At 38.1% G+C, this 25,742-nt stretch overlaps 1 protein-coding gene across 2 annotated transcripts in view; it reads left to right on the plus strand.

Moving 5' to 3' along the window:
• The first annotated feature begins 1,027 nt into the window (after positions 1-1,027).
• Positions 1,028-25,742, plus strand: part of RAB28 (RAB28, member RAS oncogene family) — a 60,228-nt gene continuing 35,513 nt past the window's right edge. Inside the window, exons 1-4 of one of the 2 annotated variants that reach the window (XM_031588386.2) lie at positions 1,028-1,427; positions 8,030-8,126; positions 12,991-13,079; positions 20,478-20,607. In XM_031588386.2, the coding sequence (XP_031444246.2) occupies positions 1,350-1,427; positions 8,030-8,126; positions 12,991-13,079; positions 20,478-20,607 (394 nt within the window). In that variant the 5' untranslated portion in view covers positions 1,028-1,349. The remainder of the gene's footprint in view (positions 1,428-8,029; positions 8,127-12,990; positions 13,080-20,477; positions 20,608-25,742) is intronic. The other variant, XM_031588387.2, reaches the window with a different exon arrangement.

A 25,742-nucleotide genomic window follows, 5' to 3' on the forward strand; every position in this document is an offset into this window, starting at 1 on the left:
AAAATTTGCTTGGGGGTAAAGTTTTGTTACTGTTTATCTATATGGATAGCAAAGTTTTGAGTAGATAGAGACATCACAGTTTTTGATGACTATCTGGAGGCTCTTGGAAGTTAGACAAACAGCTGTCAAAGATGGTTGAACTGCAGCTTGGAGAAAATAGGCCAGACAAGGTGTGATGCGCATACTTGTTTTTTATGCCAGGACAATATTTCTTTATAAATATTGACATATCTTATCAATCTGTGAAAACGACTTAATGGACCTTAGCCACGCAAGTAGATTCAGATAGTTCTGTTAAGACCTGCTGCATTTCCTAGACCTGTTAAGATGGGTCACAGACCACAGCTTTAATGTATCCAAAGGCAATCTCCCAGGGACTTGCTTATTTGTTATTGTCCTTTCCTAGATCTGAAGGTGGCTGGTACACAGCTGCTCTTCTCTGGAGGTTAATGGTTAATGGAGGGCCACAGGATGAAGGGTGAGCATCCTCCCAGCACAAGGAGCACAGGCTAACATGGTCGGTGATGGCATACTGGTGGAGCTTCTGTCTGTCTGCAGTGTTTTGAGCTGCAAAGGGAGAGCAACGCTCTGAGTTAGCCTTAGTCCAGTGCTTTTCACATAACTTTCTTGGACATCTGTTGCTCCTCACAAATAAAATAAGAAGCTAGCAATAATTTTTCAAGGCTGTGCCTGAAACCGAGCAGGAATTAAGGCTGTGAAAAGGAGAACAGTGCTATTAACTCAGAGTTCCGTGACACCCGATGCACCGCCGGACTGAGATCCCTCGGACCGGGCGCCGGCAGCTCTGACCACCAGCGGACCCGCGGCACCACGCCGCGTCCCTCAGCACGGGGACAGCTCAGTGCCGGATCCAACCCCAGCCCCACGTTGCTCCCTCACGCCGGTTCCGTCCCGCTGCCCCCGACCCCGCGCCAATCCCGCAGGCGGGGCCGCGAGGGCCCCAATCCCCGCCCCCTCCCCACCCGCCGAGGCGGCCCGGCTCCGCCCCGCGCCCTCTGACCCGCGCTCCTTAGTTACCGCGCGGGGCGTCGCTCCGGGCCGAACCACTGCCGTTCTGAGCGCGGCGCCGGGCTGCGCCACTCGCCCTCCTGCTGGGGGGGGGTGTGGAAGTGAAGGCATCGCGGCTGCCCCCTGCGTGCGCACGCAGCGGCTGCCGGTCTCGCCGCGCCAGCTCCTGTCTGCTCCCCCTTCCCTCCGGTCTCTCGTTGGTTTCGTCCGGTGCGGCCCATAGCGACGGCGGCCGCGCTGGGGGAAGATGGCGGCTCCGGCCCGGGCGCCGCGGCCGGCTCCGTGATCGTCCCGCGCTCCTTCTTCTCCCCGCGGCGAGCATGTCTGACTCGGAGGAGGAGGAGAGCCCGGACCGCCAGCTCAAGCTCGTGGTGCTGGGGGACGGCACCGCAGGGAAGGTCAGTGCCGCGCCTGCCTCCCCGCCTTCCTCCCCCCCGCCCGCCCTCCGGTCGCCCCCTGCTCGGGCCGCTCCGCACTCGGCGGCGAAACACTCCGAGAGCTTTCGGTACCGTCGGCTCTCCTGGCGACGCTCGCCGACGAGCGGGCGTGCGCGGCTGTAATCTTCTTCTCTTGAGCTTTAATAAACAGAGCGGCTCAGAGCTGCTTTCCCGCTTGCGGGGATCTGCGCGCAGGGAGCGCTCGGTTCGGCCCGGAGCTCCGTGCCTGCGGGGCGCCCGCAGCGTCTGCGTCACTGAGACGCAGCTCCAGGGCTCGGAAAGAGCCGGCTGCAGATTTCGGTTGTGTTTTTTTTTTTTTTTTTTTCTTTTTTCCCTTCTGTAGCCAACATAAGCGTTATTTAGGAGCAGTCTGTGAATGAAAGCTGCGTGCCAGTGATCACGCGACGACGTGATCAGTTGTGATTACAGCTGTTGTAACAGGGAGTCTTAGGCCTCTTGTGAGATGCGCCCACAAATAACTTGTTTGGTTGTGTATGGGAAGAACACAGGTTTACCTCTGCCGTTGATTTTTGATAAGGAAGGGAGGCGGGAAATTTGCCTCGTGTGTAGTTTAGATGGAAAGCAGGATTACTCGAAGTGGTTTAAATGAGCTGCACGTCCTTAACAGAAATAAGCTCTTCATGAGAGCGTGATCATTGTCTTACTCACTTCAGTAGAGCTTTATGAAGCAGTAAAAGCTTTTTTCTTTTTCTTTAGTCATTTGAAATGCAGTTTGAAGTAGTGTTGTGTTTGTATGATGCAGTAGATGGACTGTGTGATGAGAGAATAAATGCACAGGAGTGATGGCCGGAGTGCTGTTTCATGAGTGGCTTTCCCCAGGAGTTTTCCATTCAAATGGAAGAATCCTTTCACTACTCCCACTCAGCACTGTGGTGTGACCTCTTGCCAAACAGGGATTTTCCAGTATTCTTGAGTTTTGTGATCTAGATTCATGCTGGTTCCTACCCTTCACTTCAGAGCTGCCACTCACTGAATCTCTGCTGGCTCCAGGAATCCTGCACATCAAGTGCAATTTATTTTCTGTGAGCAGCAGCTGTGTTGTGGTGGGCTGCTTTTCCTCCTGTCCCCCCTAGATGATGCTGTAATAGAGGCTTCTTCCAGTCATCTTTATGGCCTAGCAGCAAACATGTGCAATAATGGATTCATTGTAAGATCTTGTAAAATAAAGAAGTGATTGGGTTTTGAAGTGGAAGGATAAAACATGCCTAGTGGTATTTCAGGCACCTTGGAAGACTAAATTGTTGAGGTTCCTTTGCTTTGTTGGCTATTTGTTTGGCTGAAATGTTGAAACATGCATACGTCTATATGTTTTCAACTAGCCTGCTTTTCACATCTGTTTTACAGCTGGTCTTTGCACACATATATACCTAGCCTCTCATTTGCTATGCAAGACATCACTTTTTCTCTTCTGTCACTGGGATCATTGGAGAAGAGAGGTGTAGGAAACAATGGAATACATCTTTGAGATATTGCACATTGTGTGTTTAGCATGAGATTTTTCAGCTTTGAGTTCTTTCCGTTGCTTGCTTCCCCTCTGCCTCTTTTAAAAAATATTTTATTTCCTCTCTCTTGGCCATCTGGGGCTGTCTGGGCTTCAGTTTTCCAGGGACAAAAAATAGAAAGACGTCTTTGTGCATCAGCAAGCTGAAGGTGAAAACCTTTTCTTCTTCACATCGATTAGAAGCAGTATGATTAAAGTTCTGCAGAAGTGTTGGTGGCAGTTTTAAAACAAATCAGAATCAGTCCTGAGCTAAGGGTAATATTTATGTTTGCTCTAGCTAGGAATTCCTCCTTCCATAAGGGGAGGGAGGGATGTTGTGCTTCTATCTGTTAATTTTGTGGTGGCTCAATGGATTATATAGAATGCTTAAAGTTTTAAAATAAGGAGTAAGCACTGCTGGAGCAAGCTTAAAGGAGGCAAGGTTAGAAAGAGAGGAAGAAATGAAAGAAGTGTGAGTCAGTAAAACCTGAAAAAGTATTAGAATAAAATGAAGATAGTAAGAAAATGCTGATTTGTTGAAAAGAAAAACTGAGGAAGGTGATTGGTTAGTGAGATAGTAATAAGAGAACACTTTTTGTATGTGTATGAAACAGACAAACTAGGAAAACAGACTTAAAAGAAATCTGTAATCAGAAGCAGAGGTAACATGCCAAAGAATCCAAGAATTATCAATAGCAATTGGTTCCTTGTTTTTGATGGTGAGAAGGATCATAGATGCCTAAAGCAGTGTATAGAGGTCCGTAGTCAAAACTCAGTCTCCCCAAGCCAAAATGATTTTTCCATTAAAATAAACCAGTTCAAGTATGGATTGGAGGGGGAAAATTATCACTCACATGTTCCTACTCTCGCTATGCACATGTTGGCTTTTATTGGAATAGGTAACAGTTCTGGTTACTACTGTTGAAAAAAGTTTTGGGCCTCTGGAATGAAATCTGGGAGCTATTCATGAGATCCTGAAACCAGGGCTGTGGGAGGAGGGGAGCGGCTGAGGTTCTATCTTTTTGCCATCTTTTGGAAAAGGAGGCTGAAATACCATATGTCTTCCATTAGTGGATGGTGAAAATGAAGGAGATAACGTTCAACCTGCTGTAGGTATTCACATGTGGTGAAACGTAGGCTGGAATATGGAGTGATGTCCTAATCATGTTAGGATTTGTTAGGATACCTTCTTGAAGTATTGTGCTACTTCTGGATCTTGTCATGCTTGGGCTCAACACATTCATGAATGTTGACTAAAAATTTTCACTATTCCATTTTGAAAATGGAAGACGTTATCAAGTGTCCTCTGTGGATGGAGCTGTCTTCGTAGATAAATGCCTGACTTTAGAAGTCCTGGTAGTCTTCTCTATGTCAGTGAACAAAGGTTCATCAATAGTTAGGAGTGGAAAGACTTCAGGTGACAGAAGTGCTTCCTCTGCTTGTAAAAGGCTTTTTGTGCCCCAACCCACAGAGCTAGACTATTCTCAGTCAGAAATTCTATGTGGGACAATTACTTGTTTTTGTATTAGTTGAAACATTTTTCTATTTAGCCTAAGATTTTCATTTGGTCTATCTTTATATTCTTGCCAGCAGGGATGGTACATGAATGTTGCTGTGCTTGGAGAACTACAGTGTAATCTTTGAAAAGGGAGGGTGGGAAGGGATGGATGTATGTTGCTTTTTGGTTCTCAACTGGTTGGTGAAGTTGTTATGTGAATAGAGATTTGTGGCTCCAGCACTACGTACTTGCATCCCATTCAATTTTGGCTTCGGTTTTAATTACTTACGACAGTGATACAGTCCTACAGGCTTCACTTTCTGAAAGCGTTCCTCAATGGGATTTCGAAGGATTGCCTTCGTCAGGCTGATAGTAAGTGTCAGAGCTGCCTATCACTGCTTGTTCTCTTCCACTGCTCTGCTGCTTCTTAGTTAATACTTCTCTTTTCTGTTTCTATTTCTGAGTGGGTGGGTATTTAGGAATGGCATGTCGGCACAGTTCCTGGAGTCTGTTGATGACAAAGAAAAATATAAACAAGAAATTCTCATCTCACCTGCACCTTCTATCTTTATTTCCAAAACTCCTCAAATATCCTGTTGTATTTCACCCTCAGAATGGTGTAATTTTTTTTGTGTGTGTATATTTACTGTTGTCTTGGTTACTGTATGTCAGAACTCACAGAACTTCAGTTGTTGATGAGGGGGTGGTTTTAAGACCAGGATTCATATGCTGAATAGCGATGCAGCATTGAAGATTCTTTTTTTTTTTTTAATACTTCAGACAAATGTGTGAACGTACCAAACTGGGCTAAAGTCAGGTTGGCTGGGTGGGGTGATGGCTTGCTTGGCTTAGTAGTGATTTGGTGGACCAAGGCCTTCTTGCTATCATGTTATCTTCTGATTTCTGGATTAATGGCTGAGAGTTCTTGTGTTGAACCTAAAGAAAAGTTTTCTAACCATCTCATTTGTTTTTAGTTCTGCTGAGCCATTATTTACCTTTGTTTTACACAGATGATACCAATCGTATCTTTACAGGCAAAACTGTTATGCAGTCTTTCATGAGAAGTGTGATAAAGAACAATTTTAGGACTGAAGGAACTATTTGCATTGCATTACATATTAATTGTATCTGAATGTGCAGTGAGATGATTTGCTGTTTGCTGTTGTGAAGGAGTTGGAGCTGTTGCTTGCAGTGTTTTGTGGATAAATGGTTGTTCTGTGAATAGAGAGCTCCAGTCTGGTAACCCAGCACTAACATTTATTAGAAAAAAATTAAAAAGGAGTTATTCAATGAATTTCTGCTATAAATTCCTTTGCATTCAAGAGCACAGTGGAAGAAAACCATTTAAGAGAGCTTTGCTATGCTGTTGATAACTTCTGCTCTTATTGGTTGACTGTTAATTGAATGTATGTTGTTTATTTTTGCTAACACCCTTAGAAGCTCACAGGGGATATTGAGTGTCACAGAGTGATAAAGCTAATATTTACTGAGCCCTTAAAACAAGAAGGGAGTGGCTGCTTATTAAATGGGGATCCAAATTAGCATCTTGGAGAAAGTGGAACACTGATACAGCCAGATGATATTTTAATCTGCACTCTGCATACTGATATTCTTTTATGGGAAGGAAGAATGTGCAGTGGATATGGTGTATTTACTTTTCTGTGATGTTCTTATATTTAAGGTCCTGACAGATAAAAATAATGTCTTTATAATACTGCAGTGCTAACCGTTGACATTAAAAAAAAAAAATCTAAAAATAAACAGTACTGATTTTACTGAATATTACAGAATAAATTTGTCTTGAACTTTTTTTTGTCTATAATGTCAGTATTACTGTCACATAGCTGTAGGCAGAACAATCTTCGCGTGATTCATCCTCTGTGGTTGTCTTCCTTTCCAGAGTGATATAAATATACAACCATGGCCATGCAAGTTGATGTTTACTTCTCCCACTCCCATTTACTTATTTTTAATTGTCTTTGGGCTTGAATTCAATGAAGTAAATAAAATGCTGACATAATCTTTTTCTTTAATTACTTCCTAAACTATCTTCTCATCTCAAAATACCATTTATTGTATGTGGACAGTGATAGGAATGTCAGTGTGATTGAAAACAGTGTATCTTCTGTTATTTAGGTAATGGTATAGTTGAGTACGTGTTTGCCTGTTAATACTTGAGCTTTAATGCCCTGGCTCTTCTGGTCATGTTTTCATGCCAAAAAGAGTCAGTTATCTTTTCTCCCTGTGTGTGTTTGACACATTACTAGCATCATTCAGATCTCTGTTACAAGAGGTCCATTAACAGAACTTGCTTATTCTCGCTTTTGTAGAACTGTTGGTGCTATTTTACTATTGCATTCTTAGCTAAATGTACTCTAACAGCAGTCTAACAACAGCTCACGTGACTCCCATCTTCAGGTCTTGATGGACTGAAATCTGGCAGAAGTTCCTTTTTGTCCACCTAGAGGTTTTTTTTGTTTGTTTTTTTAGGTAGCACAAGGATTTTGTGAAGCTTTCAAGCTTCTCTGTGCAAATACATAGAATATCTTCTATTTTTTGCAGTTGCTTTGTTTTTTATATTTTGAATGTCAAGTCAGTAAGAAATTTCAGAGTATGTGTCATTAACTGGATGTTGGTTATGTTACCTACCTGATATTTAATGTAATGTATTTACCATGTGCAAACTTTTTCATTTTCTCTGTAATTGCATTTCTCTATTTTCTTAATGCTAGATTGTGTTACTTTTATATTTTTATACAGAGATCTTAAATTGCCATTGAAAGAATGGAAATGCTATGCTTTGTTAATTCATGAAAGTTGTGTATCCTTTTAGCAGTATGTAGTAAAAACTGGTTCTTTACTACGCCTTCAGGGCATTGGTCTACTTTTGTAAATCCACATAATATAAATTGAAGGCATAAGTTTCCAAAGTTCTGTCTAGAGGAATGATTCTGCAAATGTGCATTTTTAATATGGGTTTAGTCTTCTCTTTGTTGAAGTGTTTGCAGTCTCCCCTCCTGTCTTAGCCATCACGTAGTATCTGATCCTGAGGCTTCAGTTTGCAGTGGCAGGAACCCTGCCCTACTTTGGAGCCCCTGTGGGGCTCTCCACTGTGCAGATATCTACTTTCCCCACAGCCTCCCTTCCAGAAAATATCTGGTCAGGGTTTGGGGTGTTCTGCATCAGAATGGACCCTTGTTTGAGAAATGGCCATTTATCAAAAGCCAGCTGTTCAAGTATGGGTAGTGTCACTTAGATTTGTGTCAAGTTGAGTGTACTAATGGCACCTTATTCAAATCTGTGTAATATTTTATGATATGAAAATTGCAGTGTTTTTAAATGCCAAGGAAATATGTGTCTGCTGATTTCTGTGTAATTTGGTTGCTACTGCTACCTCCTCATGTTGTGTTGAATCCATCTGGAACACGTAACAATACAAATCCTTGAACACTGTCAGCATGCATTGATTTAGCGAGTGCTTAACTATATTTCATACTTCTTGGTTTAACTTCAAGCTTTATACTGTTTGAAATGACATCTTAATTTGATATTGTTCTGTTTTAGACATCCTTAGCCATGCGTTTTGCCCAAGAAACATTTGGAAAACAATACAAACAAACCATAGGACTGGATTTCTACTTAAAAAGGATCATACTGCCAGGTAAGAGAATGAAGATTCTGTCACTGAAAGATTGGGACACAATAAAACCTGCAGAAACAGCCGTCAAAGTAATGTATACTAAATAAGCTCAGTGCAGTGCTTTTTGCTGTAAAATAATAATAAAGAAAGGTTGCTAAGTAAATTTTCTCAAAATACATTCTTGCCAGGTGGCAAAGGGTTATGCATTTGCAACATATCTTAAAGATTTCAAGTTAAACAGTGCTTGCAAGTAGGAGGAATGCTATGTTACCTGTACTCATGATTTTTGCTATTTCTACTACAGCGTGCTCTCAAGCATAAAACAATGAAGTGGAAATTTAAGTATAGTCATTGGAAAAAGCATCTGTGTTTTGAAAGAAATAGTTTTATTTTTTTTAAACGAAATGCACAGCGTATTTGGGTTGTGTGTGAGAAGCATAATGCAGCTATGGAATCGCGGTGCTCTAATATGTGAATGCTGTTTTATGCAAGGCAGCATGAAATTGCTGGCATTTAATAGACCACTAAAATTTAGGGTCCCTCGGCACTCATAAAAATACAGTTTGAGCATTCAAGATGTTTCACTTCACGACGGCAAAGAAACTATTTAGATGCCAATTGCAGCACGCAGCATGGAAAATGCAAAGAAATAATTCAGAAAGAATAGTTACTGCTAGAAGCTTGTTTCTGAACAATTGGGGTTTAAAATAAGTCTTTTCATTGACTGGTGGTTGCTCAGTTTCCAAGCCTGAAAGTTTTTCATTAAAAGCAGTTTCTTCTGTTTTCAGAAATCAAAGTTAGAAAAATGTTAGATGATGAAAGGTGTAGTGAGAGTTGATAAATTTGATGCAAATTCTGTGTTTTTTCCTTGGGAGGTGGAGGGAGAAGCCAACTCAGATAGTTAATATTTTACATGCAACTTAAACTTGTAAGAAAATATAAGATTCCTGAACTTAGTTTCTTAAAAATTACATTGCCAATAATATATCTTGATTATGTTTATGTATTTTTCTAAACTGAAACAGAATGATCTTTTCAGATATTCTTGTGATCACTGATTTGCTTTGGTGATTTTGCTGGTTATAGGGATACTTGCAAGTGGAATATGTCCACAAATCATGCTGTTTGCATGCTGAGAACTTGTATTTTGCAAGTTATTTTTTTCCAGTTGTTAAGCATGCAGAAGCTATTAGTACATTACTGGGATTCTAAATGTTCTTTTTAAGTAGAAAACGTAGAAAATTATCATCTATTGACCCATTCATATTTTACTTCTGGTTTATTTTTTAATAAAATCAGAAAGTAGATAAAAATAGCACCAAAACAACAGCAAAGTCTTTGCATCTATTTTACTTGTTTATTGTTAACAAAATACTAACAGACATGGAATGTATTCATATTTGGGAAAGGCATTTTTTTCAGTAGGTCGTCTTTCAGTTTTTGCCCATGCCTATATATGTATTTAGGGAGATGTAAGTCTGAATGTTTTGTAATAGGTAAGGTGGGCTGGTGAGAGGAGTGAGAGAGTGGGGGGTAAAATTTCTAAGTACGGGTGTGGAAAGCATTACTTAAGTAAATGAGTTTTTCTGATTTCTTGATTAGTTCTGGGTTTGCAGAGCCGTTCTATTTACATGAAACACTAATTCATGTTGCTACACAAGAATTATAATGTGTATTTCGGTAGGAAAAAGAGCCGTGATTTCTCTGTGGGAGAGCTGGCAGTTGACTATTTTACAGCGTTTGAAATTTGCTCTTCTCCTTTAAGCAATGTTTCAGAAATTGAAATTGATGATTACTACAATTTCACAGAAGTTTATATCGTGGTGTATTCAAAATCCATTTTAACTTCTTTAATAAAATATTGGTATTATTATTTTTAATAAGCAGTCTATTTTTCACCATTTCTTTTAGTAACTAATGCAGTCTTAAAGGCAAATATTTTACTTGCTAAAACAACATGATGTGGCTTGATGCAAATACTAATCTCTTGAACATTTATTTGTTTGCCATTTGTTTCATTGATGACTTAAATTTTGATTAACTCTGAACAGTGTCTTCTGTTATTCATCTGCTGAGAAAATCATGTGGTTTGTTTGATTTTTTTGCATTTTTTTCAAATGCAAATCAATTTCAGTGTATTTTGTGATGCAGTACTTTGTATAGTCTGGATTCAGCCGCAGTGTAGGTTTTACTGCTTAAATAGCTTATATGTTAGTCAGGGGTTCTGCTGATAGAAATTCTGAAGTGCCACAGTCAAATACCTTTTAGGAGGGTTGTGGGTGCAGTCCAGTAAACAAGATTCTTCTGTGAAAAGGATTTTTTAAGTCTCAGTGCAAGAAGTGGGCAGACTCGCGTTTTTAGTTCCATCCTGACTGCGCAGCACTTTAAGTAAGGTTAACCAGTGCACCAAGTGTACCTCTGCAGGGTCAGTGTTCAATCAGCCCAGTGGTTTCAGTTCATACCAGAAACGGCCTGGATACCTGCACTGTGCTGCCTTAGCTATTTTACTTTTGTACTTGCATGCTTTTTCTACAAACTTAAGAAGTGCTAGCATTTTCCTGTTCTGGGATTCTTCAGTTACTTTTATTATATGTTAACTTTGTTTCTAAGAACTGTCTTATTGTTCTTCTTGTTTTATTCCCGTTCTCCAATGTGTTCCTATTTAATATATTAAAAAACAAAACAACAAACAGATTTCAAACTTCTTTGCAGAAAACTTTTCTGTTGCTCATAGTCACTTATGGGTTATTTGCTAGGCAAATGGTTTGCATTCTTCCTTCTGTCAGAATAGTCAGAATAATCTTAACACTTTTTTTTTTTTTCCTCCCCTAGAATCAGTCTGAACATAAAGCAAATATTACAGGACCTACATATATATATATATGTACATACATATATATATACATATATACATACATATATTATATATATATATATATATTTTAAGGGGAAAATTAAGCATTGCATAGGTATTGATCAACGAGAATTTCAGTGAGGCCTTAATTGAGAACCATTCCAACTTAAATAAATATCCCAACTTCTTTTTTTTTTTTTAAACTCTTCAGTTTCTTTCTTCTGTTGTTAGTAAAGAGAATTTAACAATTCACAATGAGTTTTTTAAGGTGAGGAGTAGAATGCATACAACCAATACAATACTTCAACATGGTGGACTTTGGAGAATGTTTGTTGATTTACCTACTGAGAATGCACAGTCATTTCAGACTGCCTGTTCACCAATTCATCCCATCCAGGTGATGGAAGACTTACCTGTATTGCTTGCAGTAACTTCTGTTATATTATTTAAAAAGAATCAATTAATAAATAGTAAATGCACGGTCAAAACAAATAGGCTTCTTATTTTATGAAAGGTTGCCTTTACTCTACTGGAGTTTTGTAATGTATTTACCAAGCTCCATTTGGAGTTTCTTTATCTTACTGTTGATAGAACTGTATGTACCTTAGAAGTAGTCTGAATAGATAGTTTCATCTCTGCATATTTGACCATAGTAGCAGTTTAGAATATTTGTGCTTTTAACCAGATTAAAGCAAAACGCATCCTAAAAGTGTAATGTGGACTATTTAGTAGCACACGTAGCATATATTCAGCTATGTAGTTCTAATTTGTTTCTAGTCATGGAATACTGGGATATATATCGGCAGAGCAGACTTGCACAACTAACATGTAAGGCAGATTGGTTTAAGTTGAAGGCTGAACAGATCACGTTGTGTGAAATAAGGTTGTTAATAATGTGAAGTAGCTGAACTGAAAGTATGTGTTAGCAGCCCAAAATGCTGTATTTTTCACTCAACTCAAATGTTGTGATGGGGAATTTGTCACAGTATGTATACTTCTTGGAATAAAGCTCATAGGTAGTTACGATTGTTTGTGAGCATGTAGAGTTGTTATTAACGTGTAATTATGTGGAGATGAGAAACTTTTTAGTTATAATGGCTTACTTATTACTTTAGTTCTTCTTAAAACTGCTTACTACAGTTCTTACTGCAAAACAAGCCAAATTGTATTATAGTATCTGTAAGCACGTTGTAACATAGGCTGCTGTGTGCACATGCATAGACTGCGGATTTGAGTTTTTGGCCTCCAGAATATGTATGACTTGCAGGGAATTAAATATTCTGCTTTTTTTTTTTTTGTAACTGTGTTTTGAAAGCCTGTTAACAGTTTCAACAGTCTTCAGAACTGATATTAAAACTGTTTAGAGTAGAAAGGCAGATCTGTTCTTGGTGCAGATTCTTGGAAGATGAAATTATGTAAATCATATTTAACTTGGTTGTCTGCTTTGGGGTGGTGGATAGAGGAAATTTAGTTGGCATTGGCAGTGTAGACTTGTATCTGCATCTCTGAGTTAATGTCAACCACATAATTCTTTATAGTAATACGAAGAGCAACACTACCAAAATATATTTACTCTGCACGTTTTCCATTGTGAATTTTCCTTACAAATGTGGAGGTGGAAGGCAAAGGGGGCACAGAACATGAAACAATATGGTTACCTTCCACTTCCAAGTGCTGCACTGTAGAACTTTCCCTGTGAAGTTTTATGCATTCCTTAAGTAAAGTATGTTGTATAACTTCTAGTCAGGAATGATATACTTTGTGTACAATTTTGTGAAATAACTATGTTGGAATGTGAATATTTAGTTATGGCTTTATGACATTGTAATGAGTTACCTGGACACAAGTAACTTTTTTTTTTTTTCCAAATGATAGTTGTCTTTGTCTTTAAATTTGGTTACTGTTTGTGTTATACTTGTAAAAAGCTATTGCTGTTGATATGCTAAGAGATATTACCTGCCATAATAATATAAATTAATTATATCTAAGCTTTCCAGGTTACATAGTAATCTGTATAATTTTCTTTTCCAGGAAATTTGAATGTTACTCTTCAAGTGTGGGATGTAGGGGGACAAACGATAGGAGGCAAGATGCTGGATAAATATATTTATGGAGCTCAGGTACGGTATGGATTGTGATAATTGATTCTGTAGTAATTATATAGAATTAATTGAAACTGTGTTCTCAATTATAAACATCTTGCAGTGTATTGCTTTGTAGATCTTGTATCTCTGCTGAATCTAAAAATAACTGATATTAACATGCTATTGTAGGTTTTTTTTTTTAAGCTGATTTAAAAAACAAAGGAAGAGTGTGCATTTGTAGATCTGAATAGCTCAAGAACAGATGTATGTTTCTATGCTTTTTGTCTTGAGTTAAGGAAAGCAATCATAGTAAATAGTGAAGGCGATTTGGATATCCACATGGTTGATACAGGGACTGCTTTTAGAGCAGATGCCTCCTGGGGAGAAGAAGTAGAAGGAGGAAATTAAGAGCAATCCTACACCATTAAACTCATACCTACAACTGAGGTTATAAGAGAGCAAACAAAAGGAGACAACCAGGTAGCTAAGTGTTTTCACAGAACTCCAATCCATGAATATTTGTTTTATTTTTATTTTATTTTTAAATCAAGTAAGCAATATAAAGTGAGTGGTAGGTTTAGGTAAGAGCTATATATTATAACAATATCTTGAGTTATGAGCTGATTTAAGAGGAAGTACTATATGCCAGAATTTCTAATGTGATTGATCCTAAAACGTACTCTCTTAAACTTGGAGTTGTTGATGAAAACAATAAGCATCACATGTTTTAATATTACATTTATCAGAAAACAAATTTATCTTTTCTTTTTTTTTTTAAATCAACAATAACTTAAGCAGAAAGAATATGGAATTCTAAAACTTGTATTGGATAGAAGTTTTGTACTGATAAAGACAACACAGGAATGATTAAGGAGAGTAGATATTATTGTTAAATTCATAAGTTTGCCTTTATCTAATCATTTTGTCACTTCCAAAAAAAGACCTAAATGTTTTCAGCTGTTGCATCTGTTTTATAGATGTTTTTTCTTATTTCTTTAATAAAAAAAATTTGCTGCTTGTGAAAGATACACCAAGCAACAGACTTCCATGACAGGCAGAATTTGATTAATAACAAATTGATGCCATATGCCCCAAGTGAACTCAGTGAAAGAAATAAAAGGCAATTAACCTTTTTCCTATATTGAATTTGGTGATAAACCTTAGGAGTTCCTTATGAATGATGGTACATCATAAAGTTAATAATGTCAGTGCCCCAAAGTAGGTGAAAAAGTTATCAGTAAGTTTAAAGGCACAGTAGTTTGTTTTTATAATGATTCATTAACAGCAACAAAGAAACCTACATTCAATCTTTTTTCCTTTTGTTCCTCCCCAGCTCTTCATTGTAAGCCTATTTTTTTCCCAATATCAACTTCTTTATTAGATTTCTTATCATTGGAGCTGATTTTCAACACACTTTTCTATTAGGTTTGTAACATCATCTTTTGAAGATAGATAAAGCTATTTTTATTTTCATATATGTGCAGTACACCAAGAGTAATTCTGAAAAGTACCACTTTTCACTTACCACTTTGCTTTCAGGCAAAAGCCTATTTAATGTTGAACATCTGTATCTTTGTAAAAGGAGAAAGGGGAAAGATGAAGTATAGTAAGTAGGAGTACTTCGAAGGAAAAATATTCTGTAAATAGACAGCAAAGCAGCAAGAAACTAACTGGGAGGAGACAGCATGGAATTAGCGAGGTTAAATTAGGCCCAACCAGCTCAATTGCCTTCTGTGGCACTCTGCAAATAGGGGAGCAGAGGATGTTGTTTAGCTTGACTTCAGCAAGATCTTTAAAGTAATTTCTCCTGGTATTAATACACACAAAAAACCCCACCAACAACAGAGATGTAGGTTGAATGGACAGACCAAAAGGTGACTTGTGAAACATACAGACAGCTAGAAGTGTTCTATAGCTTGATACCTTTCTGGTATCTGCTTATAAATTGATTTCCTTAGACGTTGATACTATTTCATGTATTTTATTACTCCTGTGAACAATGGAGCAAAACACTGTAAGTTTCTCCCCGAACTGAGGAGAAAGGGTGAATATGCTGAAGGTGAGAGCTGATCCTGTGAGAGACCAGGATAAATAGTAGGAATGGGTCTGCAGAAATGTGGTTCAGAGAAGCAAAAGTCCTCCACCCAGGACAGAATAGCGTTGTTCAGCTGTATAGGTTGGGAATCAACTGGACAGTGACCAGTGAAGAGCCATCGGGCTGTTTCATGGATTGGGCATCTTGCATATGAGGAAAGGTTGAGGGAGCTGGGACTATTCAGTCTGGAGAAGAAAAGGCTTGCCAAGGTATATAAATATCTGAAGTGAGTGGGCTAAGAAGGCATAGCCAGACTCCTTTTATTGGTGCCTAGCGATAGGCAGTGGTCACAAACTGAAGAAGTGTAATGTCTGAACGTAGAGGAACACTATTCTTACTATGAGATTAACCAAGATCTGGCGCAGGCTGCTCAAAAGAGATTGTGGAGTCTCCCTCTGTGGAGATGCTCAAAAGTCATCTGGACACAGTTCTGCACAGGTAATGTTGGATTGGACTAGATGAGCTCCAGATGTCCCCTCCATCCTCATCATTCTGTGAAAAGTCTTTGGAAGTGGAGTTCTTGGAGGGGGATGGGTGTGGGGGAGAGAGGTCAGGGAGAAGCAAGTCAAACAAAGTGATTATCCTGTTCTTTGACATTTTTGTGGCTGCATTGGAGCACTGTGTTCAGTTCTGGATTCCCCAGTACAAGAAAACTTTTTAAATATTGGAGAAGTTCTGGCAAAGACTTCTATAAAAGAAGCATGTGTTATACCTGGTTGGCTTTTGTGGTGCGACTGGGATTTTCAACATCTTGTTTTTGAAATACAAACAGTATAAATAAACATAAAGCAGACAGATTGGATGTACTCTAGAAATTGTGTTCATCTGCATGTATTTTGCAAGTCCAAATCATTCCAACTTGAAGTATGTGTGTAGAACAGCATGTGACATGCCTCCAGTGTGCATCATACTTTGCAGTATTTGCAGATGGCTGTAGCATGATTAATGTTGTTGCTCATCTGGATGATGAGACTCAGAAATCACAAATGGCTGAATTTTTTGGCTTTTTGCTCAGAAATTCAACTATGTGGTAAACTTACCTAAAAAATAATAGACTAGCTGTAGGTGGAATTTTAGAGAATCTACACCAGCTGAAGTCATTTACTTCACCTCAGTTGAAACATCATCAGGACACCAGGGGGAGTATGGAGGGGATCCATGTATACTTTTTTCAGAAGTTACTGGAAGTTTTCTGATTAGAACCAAATCAATTTTACAGGATAGCTTGTATAGTTAAGTCATGGTTCTGTTTTTTATGGATGTCCCTCATGTCCTTGTCATCTTTTAATAAGAATGCCAGATTTGATGATGAGCGTCTACTTAATCTTCTTGCATGGATGGAGCTGGAGAAATTGCAATTTACTTGCTGTCTTACAGCACTTGCTTTTTCCATTTTTTTTTTTTTTTCTCCCCATGGATCTAAAACAATACAGTTTCTGCATCCTGTTGTGGTAGTTGAATTTTGCTGTTGAATCAGAAGAGTTCTACAAGCTGGAGAGAAGATTTTGATCTTTATAAATGAAAGTTGCTAAGAAACAATTCTTTGTCAGCAACAATTAAAGCATGTTTATCTCAGAATTGAGAGAAGCCAAGAGAGGTCAGATAGTCAATTACCACAGCTGAGCTGATAAACAGTTGTATTTCATTATATTGTGGCAACTCAGTCATATATATGTAAGTAATCATATCCTCAGTATCATTGAAGTCAACGTGGTTAATAATGAGTACATTATAAACCTTTTTTGTCCTGTAAAAATAGTATTTCTGCAGATTTGCAAGGTATTGCTACTCTGCTAAAATTAAGTTTTACTCTAAGGGAGCATACTAAAAATTTGCTCTAATATTTCATAAGTATTTAAAAAAAAAGAAAAAAAGAAAAAAATCACACTGAAATCTATTGTAGAAGGAGGGTGGCTGAGGAGAAGCCTGAAGAACAAAGCAATTTTTGTAGTTATTGTTTTCTGTTGCTTTCTTTTATTGTGACAAATTCTGACATGAACTTAACATCTTTTAAGTGTTGATTGTCTGGTATGAGTTTATTGACTGGTTGAATATTGTTACAATACTTTCATAATTGCAGTTCTATTGTGTAACAGTACTGTTGCTGTATGCATGGTAAATATTTCAGAAATGATCCCATCTCTAAGCTGTAATTGCTGTCCCTCTCCACATATCTGGTTTAAAGTATCCTTAAGAGCTGGCACGCGCTACCTCATAAATTGGTTTGTTAACAGAAGAAAGACTCTACCTTATCTAGAGACCGGGAAATCATTTCTGCAATATTCACAGTTTCCAGTGGCTTATTTTTTAAAGTATATCCTATAATTCTGAAACAGAAAGTACTTGTATGTATTGCACTCATTTAAGCAAAATGCCTCTGTTATTAAACTGCAATTGTGCAAGCAGGGTCTACTTGCGCCATCGCTGCAGATGAGAGAATTTAACATACTGTTCATATGGAGAACAATATGCCATGTTTTGAACCTTTCTCATGGCAGGGAACATGCTACTTATTTGAATTATAAGAAAGAATGCCAGTGCTAATTTTCCACCTCAATTCCTCATGCATAATAGGGAAATAGCAGGTTTTACAGTATGTAAAGCACAGAATGAGTAGATAGTGTAAGCTTGTGGAAAATATATTTCTTTTGTGAAAGCGATGATGGAGTTTCTCTCTTCAGCTAAAAGGAAAAATGAGAAATTTTAGCTGTGGCGTTATGCCTGGTCCTTATTCACAACATATTAAGCTGCTTAGAGAGTGCTTTTGTGGCAGAAATTTAGGCAGGAAGTATTCTTTATGACTTGGATGGTGTGCTGCGTTTTTCCCTGAGTCTGAGATGTTGTATTTGCCAAGCATAACAAGTATTGACAAGGTTCAAAAAGAGAATGGTTGAGAAACGAAAACGCTTTCATGGCAGTGCTTTATTTCACAGAAAAGGGGGCAAAATAAAGGGAAGTCAGGTGAGCTCTAGTTCCAAACTTCATTCAGCAATGTCTTTCATGGAAAGTCCACCATGAATACTCTTTCTTCTGAATGTATAGGGCAAGAGCACCTGCAGCAGTGTAGCATTTTGTGAAGAATTAGTAGAAACAGAGTCAACATTAAATGCTTAATTCTTCAGTGCTGAAGATGCTGCAGACTTGACTGCTGTTGCAAGAAGTGTGCTGTGTTCACTTGCTCATTTGCAGAGAAAGGAAATGGGGACTGAGGGAATCTCAGTAAGACCTGTTGCCCTCCTCTGAAGCCATACCTGCATGAATGAAGCTTTTCCATTAACTAGTCAGAAGCTTCAAACTGTAAGATTCAAACTTACAGTCATTGTTTCATATTCCTGCCATGTGCTACTGTGAAGAACCTATTACCTCAGTAGCTTCCTCGTGGATATGGGAAGGCTGCACAGACTTTTCTTCTTCGTGCTGAACAAGTCTGGTTCCTTCAGCTTTTCATTTACAGGACAAGTGCTCCAGCCTCTGATTGTCCTGGTGGACAACTGCTGAAATTACTGTGGTATATTAATTAATGTCTTGTGGGCCCTAAAACTGGATATGATCTGACAAATACTGGTTATGATCAGATCTCTTGCTCATGTGGCTATGCTCCTGCTAATGCAGCTCAGAATCCTGCTTGCCATCCTTTTTGCCAGGGATCATTGCTGACTGTGATTTGGCTTGCTGTTTACCAAGACCTGAAGGTCATTTTCAGTTCAGCTCTCCAGTCAGTTTCCAGCCTGTGTTATCTATTGCGCCCCAGCTGCGGGACTTTGCTCCTTGCTGAATATAGAAAGGTTCTTGTTTGCCCATTCCTTGAACTTGCCTACATATGGAATGCTAGCCAGGCCCTTAAGCATATCGGCTTAATCCTCCCAGTTCAAGTGTCATCTGCAAACTGTGTATGAAAGCACATAAAAAGGACTCGTGCTATCTCCTCTTGAAACTTTTACCCTCATTGTCATGCTTGTTATCTATCAATCTAATGTTTGTTAAAGCATTCTAGTTTTTTGTTTTTTTGTTTTTTTAAATTTTCTGATGTAAGGATTTCTAAACTTTGGGTGCTGTTAAATTTATCTTCTAGCCTACCCTTTTCTTGACGTTGTGCCCAAAGCTGGATGCAGTACTTCACCTGGAATGTTTCATGCCAATATGATAATTGTTTTTGTGGCTACAAAATAAGATTCAACCACGATCTACTGTAACTCCTTGATCCTTTTCTATAGAACCTGTTAGAAAGCCAGGTGTTTCCTATCCTTGTGCTGTTGATTATTGCTTCCTTTGAACTTGTCGTGGTACTTATTGAACTGCATCCTATTATTTTTGGATTGTTTCTCATTTTATAATCTAAACTTTACTCAAATACTACTGCAGTCTTTGCTAGTTTGTTATAGTCTTTGAAATTAATGCTTGCACTGTATTTTGTCATCTTGTGTAGTACTAATGAAACAGTTAAGCAAAGCCTGAGCCCAGACAAACCTCAGAAAAGCTGTGCTTGGAAAATCTTTTCTGTTGACGGTGAACCATTGAACCAACTAGTTTTGTGTGGATTTTTTTTTCTTTTTAAGAATATTAATGAATATTGAATGTGAGGGACAGTGTGCAGTTGCAGGGATTTTTTCCAGATGTGAACTCTACAAGCACAATAGAATCCAATTCTAACATTATTCCTTATGAACAAGATACTCAACAATGCTTATTTTGAGTATTTATTACTTGCAGCCTGGTCCATAGCCTCTGAAATACTTGAGACACTCTCCTCTTCTTGACTTCTGACTACATTTTTAGTATATCTTTGAAAGGCAAAAAGATTGCCAATAGTGCATCTTGATTGTCTACTACAGCAGTTAAGGGAGGCAGCTGGCCTTCCCTCCCAAAGGAGGGCAGAGATGCAGTAAGTTGGGCAGTATGTAAGAATATGTAATTGAGCATGTTTGTTTTTTTTTTTTTCCAAGGAGGAAAGAGTTAAGCTACAATTAAGATTTACAGAAATCTCTGTCCAGTGTGATTTTTACCTTGCTATATGATTCTATGATCTGTAAGAAATATCTTTTTTTCATAATGTACATGCATTTTTACATATTTCTAGTATAATTAATTGTGCACCTTCCTGAATTGCCATTTTATTCTGCTTTTGTAAGTCAGCTAGTGTCTGAATTTGGAACACTTGTAATGCAGGAGAAATACTGTGATAACACATGTTTATTATATCAGCTTGTACTGACTCTTGTTTAGTTCCTTAGAAGATAAAATGTGATTAATTTTCTATTTTACTATAATAATAAATTAGACTTTACCATATTAAAAATATTTTTACAACTTATAATGTTTTAAATGTATTTTTTCTTCAGGGTATTCTTTTGGTGTATGATATTACCAACTGCCAGAGCTTTGAAAATTTAGAGGACTGGTATAATGTGGTTAAAAAAGTGACTGAAGAATCAGAAATGCAGCCACTTGTGGCCTTGGTTGGAAATAAAAGTAAGTTATTCATATTTAAATATTAATTGGAACACTCTGGATATTGCTCTCCAGTGAAGAAAAGTCACAAGGCATATATCGTTAGTAAATTGAAACAAGTACTGTCTTGTGCAATATTGCATACATATGACATAATTGGGTGTACCTCAGGGTTCTGGGCAGTTAGGTTGAGGGATGTGTTGCAATCTCTCTGCCTGTGTTTTCTTTACTTGGAGAGCAGCATGCAGTAGTGGAGAGATCTCTCATCCGTGTTTGAATTTGATAGGGCTTCAGGATATAATCATGGCATACTTCTAGAATGGAGAACTGGGAAACATTCCTGGATCTGATAACAGGTATATTTCACAATTCTGTATATCAAGAGACTGGTAAATTAAGCACTGGTATCTTATTAAAGTAAGCATGCTGGGCATGATATTTGTAAGTCGTTTATTAGACTTTTACATGCTATTTCTAATTTTGCACAAGGTTACTTATTACCTTTTGTTCTTTAGGATTATTATTATTCTTCTTTTTGATCGTGTAAGTAAGATATAGTTTTCTTCTGCGCACCAAAGTATACGATTTTACGTAACCATCACCTACTTAGTTCCCCAGTTAGATTCCAAATTCCTTAATTTCCAAGAAGAAATCTAGAAACATCCTTATTAGCATATATGAGGTCTTGGTCCTCACTCTCACTGTTCTTCTAATAAAGAAAAGAGCAACATAAAATAGTTGCAGAAACAAAGTGAAGCGGTAGAAGCAGACTGGGGAAGGAGTTTTCAATTTAAGAAAACAGCAGCTGAAGGAACAGTGTACTTGCTACCTACTTCGCTTTCCATCAGAAGTTGTATATAAAGAAAGAAAGTAAATTGTTGCTTTCATGTGATCCTAAGGATGCTTCTTATTGTTTCACACATTGAGCTCCTTGGTGTCACTCAAAAGAAGGCATGTGGGAGATGCTTTTTACAGAAAGTCATTCCTTTGCTTTAATTTTATTTCAGTATGATAAAAAATTAAACTTTTAGAAGTGCATTGCTTTTATGACATTGATAATAGGAGAAGAATGTCTAGGAAGGTTTTCACTTCAGTACTTTAGTTGACTGTGAGAGGTTATTATAGTCAGACATTGGATGGGTCCAGAAAGAGAATAAATATTACACAGAAGCATAATATTGATTCTTGTATATTACAAAAGGATGAAGTTACTAGGGAGGTTTCACCAGCTTCTGCCATGGGCAGGGACACCATTTGCTAGATCAGGTTGCCCAAAGCTGAATCCTGTCTAGCCTTGAACACTTCCAGGGAAGGTACGTACAAATCTTTGCAACCTGTTCCAGTGCAACCTGTTCTCTGAGTAAGAGATTTATTCCAAATATCTAAATCCACGTTCTTTTAGATTAAAACCATTGTCCTATCAGTATGCTCCCTGACGTAGAATTCCTCTTCAGCTTTCCTATGGGCCCCCTGTAGGTATTGGAAAACTATAGTAAGATCTCTTGGGGCCTTCTCTTCTCCAGGCTGAATAACTGCAGCACTTTCAGCTTGATGGGAGAGATGCCCCAGCCTTCTGATCATCTTTATACCTTTCCTCTGGACTTGTTCTATCAGGTCCATGCCCTTCTAGTCTTGGATGCAATCCAGTATACAGTTGGCCTTCTGGGATGCAAGATCTCACTGCTGATTCACGTTGAACTTGTAATCCATCAACACTCTCAGTCCATTCTCTGTCTAACCGGTGTTTGTGCTTGGAGTTGCCTTGAACCTGGTGCAGAACCTGTTACTTGACCTTGTTGAAATTCATGAGGGTTCATCCAGGCTCACCTCTTGAGACGTTACGGTCCCTATGGATGGCATCCTTTCCCTCCAGTGTACTGACCACACCACACGACTTGGTGTCATCTGCACACCTGCTGAGAGTGAGCTCAATCCCACAATCCATTTTGCCAATAAAGATAATAAATAGTGCCCCTAAGAAGCACTACTTATCACCAGTCTCTATCTGGATATCAAACTGTTGACTGCAACTCTTTGAGTATACCCATCCATCCAATTCCGTATCTACTGAATGGTCCATTCCTCCTCTTATTTCGGGACTCGGTTGTCCTGCAGAACAGTGTCAAATGCTTTGAACAAGTCCAGATAGCTGATGTCACTTTCTCTTCCCTTATCTGCCCTGTTGTAACCCAATTGTAGAAGGCCACCAAATTTGTCAGACATTATTTGACCTCTTATTAGTTTCAGCTGGGTCAGAATTGTTTTCTTTAGAGTGGTATGATGCTATGTTTTGGTTCTAGAACAACAACAATGTTGATAACACACTGATGCTTATAGTTGCTGCTATGAGCAGTGTTGTACAGAGCCAAGGCCATTGTCAGTGAAGTGCCCAAGGAGCAGTCGCCAGTTACATCCTTGTTTTCCACGTGCCTTAGCACAGTTTCCAGGAGGATCTGCTCTGTGATCTTCCTGGGCATGGAGTTGAATCTGACTTCCCTGCAGTTCCCTGGGTCTTCCTTTTTTTTTTTTTCCTTTTTCCCTCTTTTTATGAACGGGAGTTATTTCTGACGCTTAAGTTTCTTTCTGATAAAAGGTTTTACTAAATTGAATGACTGAAAATAACTGCATGGTACTTGAAATGTTGGGCCAGCATTTAGATACCTAAATAAATAAAATCTGGAAGCCTGTCTGAAAACATCCTTTTGGAAAGTGACCTAAATTAGTGCTGCTCTTCTGAGCATACGTAGCTTGAGCTTAAGCTCTCATTTGCAACTTGCCTATTTATTTCAGACAGTGCTTTTCCATTTTGAGATGAACACACCTGAGAATTCTGTTGTAGTGCTTCAGGGGGGGGAAAAAAAAAAAGGAATATAACTAGAGTTTAAAAAAAAAAACAAAACAACAGCTTGGAGGAAAAGGAAAATGAAACTTTTTTTTTCCTTCCCAGTGATATATAGCAAACTGTTCACTAATTCTATCAGATGAAATAGTTTTCTTGGATAATCTTGTTACTGAAAGGAGGTTACTTGAAGTACGGCAGTTTATGCTGTGTAATTGTGTACTAGCTGTTAAACTGGCTATAAATCTTAATGATTTGTTTATTTTGTTACAGTAATTTGTAGTCACTCTGTTAAGTTTGTTTGGAATTTTTTCAGTATTACACCACAGAAAATGTTCAATTGTGATTTAAATGAATCAGTGCTAGTTTTGACTTTTCCATTTTTATTGTCTACTGCATTAGATTAAAAGAATGAATACAGTAAGCTACTGAATGTGCATTGAAAGCATGATAATTAATCTCAGTGATTGGAAAATCCTGCTGTGAGAGTAAGCAATTAAGAATTACTTACGGAACACCAGGAAGATAACTTCTACATACAAAGCTCTATTTGGTCTGCAGTCTCTCATCCATCAGAACCTGATTTGAAAATCATAGAATAATGTGAATTGAGATCTGAATTCCAGATCTCCAAACCTCCTTACTAGTCCTTGTTTTTTTTTTTTTTTTTCTTCCATGCTAGCTAAAATGAAGGACTGTCATTGCCCAATTCTGAAAATGAGCTTCAGAGATACAGTTCTCCTTTGTGAAAGCAGTGCTTTATTAAGGTGACTGTCTTCTTCCTGGGTGTTTTTTTTTTAATATGTATTTCCCTCCTTCCCATTTTTTTCATCAACAGTTTCTATCAGGGAGTAGAAAGCTAATTTCAGTCAGATCTTATGAAAATTGAATCTTGCCAGATCTGCTTCATGCAGCTATGTCTGGTTGGCAGTTAATCCTCTGTCCTCTAATCCTCTATTTTGTGTATTTGGTAAACGACAAATAGATTTATAAAATTTAATGTCAAATTTCTTTTTTATATTAATCATAAATCATGAGATCATAATCCTGAAATTTACAGTTGCTGTAGAATCTTAAGTGTTATTTTCTTTGTAACTTTACTGTATCTTATTTTTATTTGATATGAAGTATATTTAATCTGTTCTTATTTCTGTGTCGTTCTATCCCACTTAATTTGCAACAGAAATGAACGTCTGAGCCTCACTGTATTGATTAACAAATGCTTTTGAGCTTCAATGCAGTAACTTTTAAGATACGCTTCTGTAAAATACTTTGATTTTATATTGTATACTGCATATTAATCTATGGTTATTAAGTGAATAAAGTGTATTTTTTGCACTTAAAAACTTTGTTTACAATTAGTATTAATTTGAAGTTTAGTAATTCACAATGGATCTTCTGGTCATTAGTGGGAAGTAGAGAGGTTTCATGGTGTTACACATGACTGATGTGTTTTTTTTCCCTGTCTACCTTGACTACTACTTCATATATTTTCCTTTGCACTAATCTATAAGCAGACTCCTCAAGTGTCCTACCAACATTTTCAGTGGATATATTGTAAACAGAAATTAACCCAGGTTGCATGGGAGCTACACTCACTTTGATTTATAGTTACCTAGATGGTCTTAGGTTATCTGTAGCTTATGTAGAGGCTAGGAATTATCAGGTACCAGTGTATAGTGGATGGATGAATGATTTCTATCCCTAGAGATATTAACCAGATCCACTCCTCAATAAAGACTAATAACTCAGATTTTTAAACAGTCTACATGACAGATGAGGGCACAGAGGAGAATGCATCAACACTAATTAAGAATGTTGACCGTTTGTTCGTCTTAGCCATGATTAATTGATCTTGGAGTGATATCTCTGAACAGGAAGTGATGTGCTATTACATTGTGAAATTTAAAGGTTATGTTTTAGTGTGCCCTTTAACTTGCATTTACATACAGTGTAAAATCTTTTTACCTATCTTATCTGAATTCAGAAAGAAACATTCTTCAGCCCTGTTACCTGTGAGTGTTTAGTACTCTGTACTAATGAGAATGTGAGTTGTAACAGGGCATACCCATTCTGGGTTTGGACTTGCTTACTGCCTCAGCCACTTGGTCTCCCCATTTACACTCAGGACACTTCTTCATTAATACTCTTTATGAAACTGGCATATTAAAGTTTAGAATTATACATTCACTCTCATTCCTCCCAAGCTCCCTCAGCTGTTTTCTGTTCTTGTTTTCTGTGGGCTTGCACTTGTTAGGTTCTTCACCTTTAATTAAGACAAGTGTTGAACAGCAAATGCAAAGACTCCTGTTCTTCA

The sequence above is a fragment of the Phasianus colchicus genome, chromosome 4, assembly GCF_987193195.1.
Source record: "Phasianus colchicus chromosome 4, bPhaCol1.hap1.1, whole genome shotgun sequence".
In the NCBI taxonomy this organism is placed as follows: domain Eukaryota; kingdom Metazoa; phylum Chordata; class Aves; order Galliformes; family Phasianidae; genus Phasianus; species Phasianus colchicus.